Here is a 12,194-nt window from a genome sequence, read left to right on the forward strand (position 1 = left end):
AAAAAAAAAAGTACATGCTTACCCCAGTGATTAGAGATGCCCCCTTTGTCATATACTCAGTTTGCATGTGTCCTTGGGTCTAATTCTGTACTTTCCATTTGTATCAGAGAATTCTGAAAAATGTAGATCAGCATGGCCAAGTTGACACTTTACATAGTCATCACACAATTTTACTCCACTGGTCTCTTTGTCTATTCACATGTCAGTACCACACTGTTCTAACCGTACAGGCCTTAGTATTTCACTGACTGGTAGAGCTAGTTCTTCCTCACGGTTTTCCCTTTTTCAGTTATTTCCTGGCTATTCTTTTTTTTTTTTTTTTTTGGGGGGGCAGAAGTGAAGGCCACAACCCTAAGATCCAGGAACAGGGTGCCTGCCTAAGACAGCCTTAATTAGAACAACAAAGAACAGCCTCCCATCCCTACCAGCCCACTGCACTGAGGGATAAGTAAGTAACCTGCAAGAGAACAATCCTCTCTGAGGGGCTGGGGGAAGAAAATACCAAAAGCTGAGGGTAATCATTGAAAACAAAAATACTGTCACACCAGCCCTCAACCTAAACATAAGGTATCACTAGAGGAATTTGAAGCCAAGCTTGGGGAGCACTGAGTGTTACAAGAGCAACAAGAAACCAAGCTCTGGTAAGCTGTAAGCTCTGTAAGCTCTGGTCTCTCTTTAGGTTTTGAGCCAGTTGGTTACTCTGAGATATCAGTGTCAGCACTCTAAATGATTCAGATAAATTGCTGAACTTGCTATTTGTTCAGCCCCCTTTTCATGGAAACATTGGACATAATGCTCTTTCCAAATCTCTATACCCCAAAGGCCTCCATTTAACTTTTGCTTCATTTCACCTGGGTTAATATCTAGAAGTGAACGAACTGCATCTTATGGTAGGTTCATGTTTAACTTTTTAAGAAACTGCAAAAATGTTTTCTAACATGATTTCACCACTTTACATTCCTACCGGAGATCCAGTTCCTCCTCATCCTTAGTAATATTTGCTAAAGTCAGTCTATTTAATTTTTAGTCGACTGAAAGATGTATAGTGGTATCTCATTGTGGTTTTAAACTGAATTTCCCTAATGACTAAGAAGGTTGAACATCTTTTCATTTGCTTTATTTGCCATGTATATATCTTCTTTAGTGGTGCCTATTCACAGATTTTACACGTTTTTTTATTGTATTATTTTCTCATTATTGAATTTTGAAAGCTCTTTATATGCCCTAGATACTAGTCCTTTATTATATATAATTTATAAGTATTTTCTTCCAGTCTGTGGTTTGTCTTTTTGTTTTCTTTATGGATCAAGCTTTTGACGTTGTAGCTCAAAAATCTTTGCTTAATTCAAGGTCACAAGGATTTTTCCATATGTTTTCTTTTAGAGGTTTTGTAGCTTTAGGTTTTATATTTAGGTCCATAGACCTTAGAAGAAAAAAAAAAAAGGCTACAGATTAAATCTTTAAGCTTTTTCATGTCTGAAATTGCTTTTGTGCCAACTGTTTTTGAAAGCTATTTTTGCTGGACACAGAATTCTGGGCTAACAATTGTGCTTTTTGTTTTCTTTCAGTACTACAAAGATGTAGTATCATTTCCCTTCAGCCTAGAACATTTCATTTAATATTTCCTTCAGAGTAGGTCTGCTGGTGACAAATACTCTTGATTTACCTTCATCTGAGGAAGTCTTTATTTCACTTTCACTCCTGAAAGATATTTTTTGTGGATACAGAATAGTGGGTTGTCATTTCCTTTTGTTTCAGCACTTAAACAACGGTGTTCCACCATCTTCTGACATGTGTTTTCTGATGAGAAATCCACAGTATTTTTTCAAAATATTTATTTATTTATTTGGTTGCACCAGGTCTTAGTTGCGGCAGGTGGACTCCTGAGTTGCAGCACGTGGGCTCCTTAGTTGCAGCAGGTGGGCTCCTTAGTTGCAGCTAGCCAGCTCTTTAGTTTCAGCACACAGGCTCCTTAGTTGTGGCATGCAAACTCTAAGCTGCAGCATGCGTGTGGGATCTAGTTCCCCGACTAGGGATCAAACCCAGGCACCCTGCATTAGGAGCATGGAGTCTTACCCACTGCACCACCAGGGAAGTCCTCCCACGGGATTTTAAACTGAAGTTTCCTTATATGTAATGAGTCATTTTTCTCAAACTGCTTTCAAGAGTTATACTTTATCTCTGGTTTTCAGCAGTTTCGTTATGAACTTGGGTGTGGATTCCTTTGAGTTTATCTTGCATATGCTTCACTGAGCTTCTTGAATCTGTAAAGTTATGTCTTTCCCCAAATTTGGAAGTTTTCAGCTACAATTTCTTCAAAAATTTTCTGCACCAATCCCTCTCTCCCTTTCTTCAGGGACTCCAATGACATGAATGTAAGACCCTTTGATACAGTCCCATGGGTCAGTCGGGCTGTTTATTTTTGTTTTCCATCTTTTTTCTCTTTATTCTTAATTGGAATTATTTCTACTGAATTACTTTCAAGTTCACTGATGCTTTCCTCTGACATCTCTATTCTACTATTGAGCCCAGCCAATGAATTTTTTATTTTGCATGTTGTACTTTGTAATTTCTAAAATTTTCAGTTGGTTCTTTTCTATATATATTGTTCTCTGCTGAGAATTTCTACTCTTCTATTCATTTCAAAAGTGTTCACCTTTATGGAGCATGGTTGTATTAGCTGCTTTCAAGTCTTTAATAATCCCAACATCTAGGTAATAACTGGGTTGGCATCTATTGATTATCTTTTCCCTTGAGAATTGGTCAGACTTTCCTGGTTGACTCATCTTGGACTGTATCTGGAGATTCTGAATACTATGTCATGAGACTCTGAGTCCTGTTAAAAGCCTCTGAGGAATGCTGACTTTTGTTTTACCAAGCACTCAAGGCAGTTTCAGATCGCAAGTTCTGCATGGCCTTCTGTGCATGTCATTTCTCCCACACTCTCTGGCTCTCAAGGACTCCTTTTCCCAGTTCTTCTCACCAGAAATATGAGATTCTCTCAGTTTTAGCTCTCTATGCTACTGCACAATTCTTTGGAAGCGAGCCCTCAAGACAAAGAGATAAAAGAAGGAAGGAAAAAAAGAATACAGTTGACCCGTAAACAATGCAGGGGTTGGGGTGCCAACCCTCCACACAGTCGAAAATCTGAATATAACTTATATTCAGCTCTCCCTATACATGGTTCCTCAGGATCCGTGTGTAAGTGGACCTGCACAGCTCAAAACTCCTGTTGCAAGGGTCAACTGTAACGTGGATTTCCCCCCACTCTTCACATGCCAGGGGCCCATTTTCTCAGAAACAGGTCTTATCTCAGGGTTTCAGGTGTCTGAAATACTGCTGTCACATCATAGTAGTGTTCCACAACTAGGGCTGGCCTCAAGGCAGGACCAGAAAGTAAACAAAAAAACAATAACAAACAAACAAGGATTCTCCCCCATGCTCTCAAGCTTGCAGGGGTCTTTTCTTTAACTTGTGCTCAGGCTACAGAGATGGGCTTCTGCCTTTGTTGCCTCCTCCCACTGCACAGTTCTCCAATTAGCCTGCTCTTGGGTCAAACGTGGGGTATAAAGAGGAAAAATAAACATGAAACTCACTGTTACCACACTGGTTATTCATTAATTACTGTTTTCTCTCCTCAAATTCACTGTTATTATTCAGTTTTCAAAGGCCTCAGGTAGTCACTTTCTGTACTTTTGTCCACAGGTTCTTGTTGTGATCATTGGGAGACACGGCCTGCCATGGCCTTACTCCATCTTGGCTAGAATCAAAAGTCCCCTGACTTTCCCTTTTACTCATTGGTGTTCATTTCATTAGGCTTTGGAGAAAGGAGTTTTATGACTTGGCATCATTTTCATGATTTTCTCTCAAAAGTTTTCCACAATTTCATTTTAAAAGAGAATTAAGTATGAATCCAAATAAATCAGGGCAGTCTGCTTGTCAACTGGGCAGGAAAGAGGCAGGATACAGAAAGGTATCTTAATTCCCGTTAAACCCAGAGTGATAGTTAATTTTCTGTGTCAACTTCACCGAGTTAAGGGATGCCCAGATAACTGGTAAAACATTATTTCTGGGTGTGTCTATGAGTGCGCTTCCAGAAGACTGGCATTTGAATCAGTAAGCTGAGTAAAGATCACCCTCACCAATAGAAATGGGCATCACGCAATCCGTTAGGAGCCTGAATAGAATAAAAAGTCAGAGGAAGGGAGTATTTGCTCTCTGCTTGGGCTGGGACATCCATCTTCTCCTGCCCTAGTAAATTAGGACTCCTGGTTCCCAGGCCTTCAGGTCTGGTCTGGAACTATACCACTGGCTTTGCTGGGCCTCCAGTTTACACAGAGCAGATTATGGGGCTTAGCCAATCCTTCATGATAAATCTCTTTCTATATATCTATATATACCCTATTAGTTCTATTGTCTGGAGAAACCCAACTAATACACCCATATTTCTCCACTTCTTCATATGTGTGAGTGCTGTCTTGAGATACAGAAAGACAAATAATCCTTATGATTTCAGCCCCCTTAACTGAAGTGAGAAAATGGATTATTCTGTGCTTAATTCATGAAACAAACTTTTAATGTGTGTCTAATACATGCAAGGCACTTTTCTAAGAATTAAGGTTACAAAGTCATATATGATATAATTTTTGCTCTCAAGGAACTAACAGTACAGAGGGTAGAAAAACATGTAAACAAATATTACAGCACAATGTACTAAACACTAGAATAGAGGTTAAAACAAAGTGTTGTAAGAACAGCAGAAGAGACAATGACTAACCTGTCAAGAACAGGAAAATCAATATGTAAAATGATGTTTGGGCTTTGTGGAAAAGGAAATAGGATAAATGCAGGCACAGGGAGAAACATGTACAGTGATACAGAGTATCAAATAGCATGATGAGTTTGGGAAATGCCAAAAGCATTGATGTGAACCCCAGGGAATGCCAATATTTAGGGTGACAGGCAGAATAAAACAGCCACTTCTGTGGAAGAATAAAATGGAATAATCAGAGATGGGAGGAAATTCAGGACTATGGTTCTGAAAGCCAAAGACGGTAGAACTTCAGGGAGTGTTTAACCATATTAAAACTAAGAGAGGGGTCAATTAAAATACAGACTGAAAAATCAGCTTTGGGATTTTGCAATTAAGAGATTACTGGAAATCTTTGAGAGAGAGAAGTTTCACTTAGGTGGTGGTTAAGTCAGATTAGAATAGTATCTCATTTCCTTTCTTGCTCTACACCAAGTCCTGGCAGACAAAACGGTCAGGGACAGCAGCACCATTCAAATAGAAAAGTTGTTTCAGGCTTGAATATTTCTTACCAAGTCTGTGGATGGTCTTAGCTTCTTAGTTCCCTCAGGAAGCTAAGTATTATCCTCCCCCTGCCCAAATCCTCACATTATTCCCACAACTGATATCAAAACTGCCTGCCAGACAGCCGTTTCTACAGCCCCTTTATTTCTTCCTAAACCATGGCCTATGAACTGTTCATTTGCTTTTCTGAGACTAGGGATGTAACTAATCACATACTGAAGCCCATTCCCCCACGCTACTCCCCATGTGAGTGATGGGTCATTCCTCAGGACTCATTTCCAGAATTCTAAGCAATCTTCAGATGCAGCTTTTCACTGGTGAGTCTCATCAGACAGGGGTAGAACAGTATAACCAGATTGTCAACACACTTGACCATCCTTAAGCCACTAACTAAATCTCTTCATGTTTTTCTTTTTGTTAACTGAGTTGTAATTTATATACAATAAAAATGCCAGCTTAAGTGTTCAGTTAGATGGCAACTGTGATCACTCATAACCTTTACCCAAAATAAAATACTGAACACTTCCATCACCTCAGAAAGTTCCCTCAGGCCCACTTCCAGTCAGTCTCCTCCAACCTACCAGACTTCTGGTTTGTCACCACAACTGAGTTTTGACTGGTCTTAGAATTTATATAAATAGAATCATCCACCATGTATTCTTTTGTGTCTGTTTTCTTTTGTTCCAACATACTATTTTAGGAATGTATCTGTGTTATTGCTTGAAACAGCAATTTGTTCCTTTTTATTGCTGAGTAGTGATCCACTGTATTAATACAACACAGTTGGTTTAACCATTCTCCTGTTGATGAACTTCTGGGTTGTTTCTGGTTTAGGGCTATCACAAAGCTGCTATGAAATTCTTATACAGTCTTTTTTGTGGCCAAAGATTTTCATTTTCTTGGGTAAATACTTAGCAGTGGAATTACTGGCCACAAGGTAGGTATATGTTTAACTTTATAAGAAACTGCCAAACTTTTTCTGTGGTGGTTGTATCATTCATTCTACATTCCCACCTACAATGTAGGAGAGCTTCAACTGTTCCATACATCAAGTTCCATACTTGGTATTGGAGCAGGCTTGTTGATTTTGGTACTGTCAGGCTTTTCTATTTTAACCATTTTAGTGAATATGAAAAGGTATCTCACTGAGGTTTCAATCTTCATTTCCTTGATGACTAATAATATTGAGAACACTTCCATATGCTTATTGGCTATCTGTATATACTCTTTTGTGAAATGTCTGCCTTTAGGTTTTCTCAATATCCATGATTTCTTACCAAGCTAACACAATTGTCTATGTATGTAGAATGGTCATCTAATATATTAGTTTTCTATTCCTGCGATAACAAATGACCACAATTTTAAGCCACAATTAGTGGCTTAAAACAACAAAAATGTATTTATTATCTTACAGTTAGTTCTATGGGCTAGAATTCCAACTTAGGTCTCACTGGGCTAAAATCATCATGTCAGCAGGGCTGCATCCATCTCATAGGCAAAATAATATTCACCCTATCCCAAGATCCCCCCCAAATCAACACATTATAGCATCAACTCAAAGTCCAAAATCTCAGGACTTCCCTGGCAGTCCAGTGGTTAAGACTCCATCTTCCAATGCAGGGGGCACAGGTTCAATCCCTGGTTGGGGAGCTAAGATCCCACGTGCTGTGCGGTGCAGTCAAAAAAAAAAAAAAAAAACTCCAAAATCTCACCCAACTCAAAAGTCCCAATCTTATCATCAAAAATCATCTAAATCAGGGATGGGTGAGATTTGGTATAATTTATCCTGAGGCAAAATTCCTCTCCAGGCATGGACGCGTGAAACTAAAAAACAAGTTCCCTGCTCTGAAAAACAAAGATGGGACTGCCATAGGATAACACATACAGACGTTCCTGTTCAAAAAGAGAAAATGGAAGGATAAAAAAGAGTTACTGTTCCCAAGCAATTCTGAAATCCAGCCAGGCAAACTGGAAGAGGTTTCAAGTCGTGGCAGAATTCACTATGGTTCTCAGCTCTACATTATGGGCCTCCGCCCTCTGAGCCATCCTTCCTTTTTATAAAGGGCAGCTTGTGTTTAAAGCTAAGGAGTCTTATCAGCCTGTCTCCTGCCTGTAGAATTTTGGGGCTCTGATAGCCTTCTTTCACTTCACCTCTCTGTTCCTTTCAGTCCAAGCTGGCAGTGTTTCTGCTGGTATAAGATTCTCAAGAGCCTTGTGGGACTACCATATACATACAGAGACTCACTCCACTAGACAAGAGGCTCCTCCACAGATCTTGCCTAGATAATCCCATCTCTATTTTTGGCTTCTGCTTAGATGCTGAGGGAATCTATGAGTCACACCCTTCATCTCTCAGTGTTTTGTGTGAGTGAATACACTGACCTTTCAATCTTTCTGAGGTTTCAGGAAAAGGCTGTAGAGTAACTGATTTTTTCTCTAGAGAAGGCTTTCCCAACACACATCTCTTGACTTTAGCATCCTTTGCCATTTTGGCAGGCTGACAATTTCCAAAATCAACAACTCCTGGTTTATTTTTGTTTTGTTTTTGAGATGTAATTGACATACATTATATTAGTTTCAGGTGTACAACATAACGATTTGGTATTTATCAAGATCTCCTAGTTCATGTTTAACAGGTCTCTCCTCAATTTATTACCCTACTCTCAAATTTTACTACAAGTGGCAAAAAGAAACCAAGCCACACCTCAACATTCTGCTTGGAAATCTCAGTTAAATATCCAAATTCATTGCTTACAAGCCCTGCTTTCTACCTAACTGCAGGATACAATGCCACTAAGCTTTCTGCCACAATATAACAAGGATCCCCTTCCCTCCAGTTTCTAATACCTTCCTCATTTTCTTCTGAGCCCTCACCAGCAACACCTTTAATGTCCATATTTCTATCAACAGTCTGTTCACAATGCTGTATGATATATGTTTTCTCTATCCTGCTCCTCACTTCCAAGTCTAGCAGAGTCATTAACGCCCATATTTCTACCAGTTTGTTCAAGGCAGTGTAGGCTTTTTCTATCATGTTCCCCAAAACTCTTCCAGCACCTGCTCACTGCCCAATTACAAAGCCACTTCCACATTTTTAGGTATTTGTTACAGCAGCACCCCACTTCCAGGTACCAAAGTCTCTATTAGTTTTTTTTTCTATTTTTGAGATATGTGACATATAACATTGTGTAACTTTACGGTATACAATGTATTGATTTGATACACTTAAATACTGCAAAAATCTGTTAGTTTTCTATTGCTGCTGTAACAAATTACCACAAACTTAGAGGCTTAAGACAACATTCATTTATTTACCTTACAGTTCTGTAAGGTGAGGGCCAACACAGGTCTCACTGGGCTAAAATCAAGGTGTCAGCAGCATGGCATTCCTTTCTGGAGGCTGTAGGAGTAAATCCATTTCCTTGCCTTTTCCAGCTTCCAGACATCACCCATATTCCTTGGCTTATAGCTCCCTTCCACCATCTCCAAATCCAGCAACAACAGTGCATCCCTCTGAGCCGGCTTCCATCACCACATCTCTTTACTGACCCTTTTCTTCTGCCTCCCTCTTCTACTTTTAAGGACCCTTATCCTTATATTGGGCCCACCTGGATAATCCAGGATACTCTCCCTATCTGCTGATTAGCAACTTTAATTCCCCTTTGCCATGTAATGTAACATATTCACAGGTCCTAGGAATTAGGACAGGGATATCTAGGGGGTGGAGGGGGCATTATTCTGCCTACTACATCTACTAATCACTTAAAACGAACGAGAAGCAAACCATAATTCAAAGCGGCCTAACAGGACTCAGGTGGAAGTATTAACAGCTAAACAAAGGAACGAAAATCCCTCAATCAACAGTTGATTAATCTATTTTTAATTTTTCCAATATTTAGTGAATCTAGCAATCTAAGTGAAGATTTTTTTGTTTTGTATTTGTGCCACACACTGTTAGCTGACTAATCCAATACCCATTTTTAATCCCCTCCCTTTTCCCAAGCCTGCCCCTTGGGCTATAAAAGTTATATGCTCACTTTCCTGGCCTCCTAAGGTTAGTCATAACGCAGTTGTTCCAAATAAAATCTAAAAATTGCCTTGGGAAAAGCTTTTGCATACCTGATAAAAGGGGCAGACAGCGCTGGCTCTCTCTGGCCCCCTTCCCGGTACCCCTCCCACCTTGAGTGGTGCACTGCCAGTAATTCAGGCATCTTATTTTGCAATAATGTGAGGATGTCCCAGAGAATTTAAGAGACACCAGCCCTGACGCTATCGAACTACTGAACCAACACCAGCTACGCTGTGCTTATTTTTTTTGTTACTATTTAATTCTGGCTTTGTGTTATTTTCAGCTGAAAGCTTTACTAATATTATGAAACTACATTCAACACAACTGCTGGTTAAACATAAGTACCCTCCTCCAAAACTTATTTTCTTGTACAAACACCAGATTCACTTGAATGAGTTATAATTAGTAACTATTAACTACAACTATATATTAATAACTGTTAATAACTATTTTCTAAATAACATTTGTTATATATCTTAGGACTCTGAATTATACATACTCATTCTAGGACATTTGGAAATTATCAAAAGTTTAAAGAAAATAAATAGCCACAATTCCAAACACCCAGAGATAACTTACTGGTAATATATCAGTGTATATCCAATCATATATTTTTATATACATACTTGGAATATTTTTAAAAGAGACTACAGGGAATACACAGACTTGAATCCAACTTTCATTTAGCACTTTATTGAAGACTTTTCCGTATCATTAAAGATGTCTCAAAAATATATTCAAAAAATTAAAATATTTCATAATATGACTAAAACATGATTAATTAGATCATTTTTAACCATGTCAGACATTCAAGTTGTTTTTTCCTTTTTGCTAGTGTAAACAGTGTTGCAATAAGCATCATTGTATATAAGTATTTCTGTGCTATCTCTGATTGTTTTCTGTGGATAATTCCATAGATGTGGAATTACTGGATCAAAGGGATAAACCCTTTCAAACATTCAACAAATGCTGCCACACTGCTTTCTAAAAAAACTGAATCAATTTATTATTCTACCTCCTGTATACAAGAATATCAATATCCCTTACAAGTACTGACTGCCTTTTTTTTTTTGGCCAATTTGATTGGCAAAATATTATAATTTTTCAAAATTTATAAAGAACTCATAAACTCAACAGCAAAAAAAACAATCTGATTTAAAATGGGAAGATGTGAACAGACATTTTTCCAAAGAAGAGATACAGATGGCCAACAAGTACATGAGAAGATGCTCTATATCATTAATCATCAGGAAAATGTAAATCAAAACCACAATGAGCTATCACCTCACACCTGTTAGAATGGCTACTATCAAAAAGATAGAAATAGCAAGTGTTGTTTAGGACATGAAGAAAAGGGAACCCTCTGCACTGTTGGTGGGAATGTAAATTGGTACAGCCACTATGGAATACAGTATGGAGGTTCCTCAAAATATTAAAATAGAACTACCATGTGATCTAGCAATTCCATTTCTGGGTATTTATCTGAAGAAAACATTAATTCAAAAAGATATATGCATTCCCATGTTCACTGCAGCATTATTTACATTAGCCAAGATATGGAAACAACCTAAGTGTCCATCAACAGATGAATGGATAAAGAAATTGGGGTACATATATGCACTGGAATATTATTCGGCCATTAAAAAAGAATGAAATCTTGACATTTGTGACAACATGTACGGACCTTGAGAGCATTATGCTAAGTGAAATAAGTCAGACAGAGAGAGACAAATTCCATATGATCTCTTTTATATGTGGAATCTAAATAAATACATAAAACCAGGCTCATAGATACATAGATACAGAGATCAGATTAGTGGTTTCCCAGAGGCAGGGACTGGGGGAGTGGGAGAAATGGGGGAGCTGTTTTGGGGTTTGGTTTTTCTTTTTAGTTTAAATAAATTGAATTTAAAAAGCACAAAAAACAAAACAAAAAAATACTGTAACTCATTCTTGAATTTTTAATTACATTTTTTGGTTACTAGTGAGAATGACTATTTAAAGATATTTAGATCCTTTATATTGATTATTTTATGAAGTATCACTTGGAGTTTTTTGAAGTATAAGAGTTCTTTACATATTATATAGATTTTAGCCTTTTGATGTACTTGTTATAGTTTTTTCATAAATCAACTATAATATAAAATAAAATTTTTTTAATAAATATTTTATTTCAATGTATCATTTACTTTTTAGTTTTGTTTATATATTTTTATGACATTTTAAAATGTAATCAAATCTATTAGTATTATCCTTTGTGACTTCTTTCTCAGCTTTATTAGACAGAGATGGTTTTCACATGACAATCACATTTTAGAAAAGAATGCTTTAAGACATTATGTTCTTTTAAATTCCTACTGGCTTTCTTACAGTCAAAAAGTAAAATAGAAAGAGAACAACAAATACTCCACTAAATATATAAGTATCGCATCGTAGGTTTTAACTGTTCACATACCTGCTTGTCACAATTATGACATCCTCAGAGATGGTAGCCATTTCTTTGATAGTAAGGTAGCACATTCTTCTCAATGTTTGCTGAAAAATTATTTATAAAAGGCAACAGGTTATTCATAAGGAAATGGTTTTTTAAACTGTTTGAAGTGAGGACCCCAAGTAAATATATTTAGAAAGCTATTCTTAAAAAGATTCTCAGGCTTCCCTGGTGGTGCAGAGGTTGAGAGTCCACCTGCCAATGCAGGGGACACGGGTTCGTGCCCTGGTCCGGGAAGATCCCACATGCCGCGGAGTATCTAGGCCCGTGAGCCATGGTCACTGAGCCTGCGCTTCCAGAGCCTGTGCTCCGCAACGGGA

The 12,194-nt window shown here is 38.0% G+C and overlaps 1 protein-coding gene across 1 annotated transcript in view; it reads right to left on the reverse strand.

The window, feature by feature from the left end:
* The window catches only part of COPG2 (coat protein complex I subunit gamma 2), a 138,795-nt gene that overhangs the window by 106,116 nt on the left and 20,485 nt on the right, over positions 1–12,194 (reverse strand). The window contains exon 5 of the mRNA XM_007469719.1: positions 11,839–11,918. Within this exon, the coding sequence (XP_007469781.1) occupies positions 11,839–11,918 (80 nt within the window). The remainder of the gene's footprint in view (positions 1–11,838; positions 11,919–12,194) is intronic.

This window comes from Lipotes vexillifer, unplaced genomic scaffold (assembly GCF_000442215.2).
Source record: "Lipotes vexillifer unplaced genomic scaffold, Lipotes_vexillifer_v1.1 scaffold1329, whole genome shotgun sequence".
Lineage (NCBI taxonomy): Eukaryota > Metazoa > Chordata > Mammalia > Artiodactyla > Lipotidae > Lipotes > Lipotes vexillifer.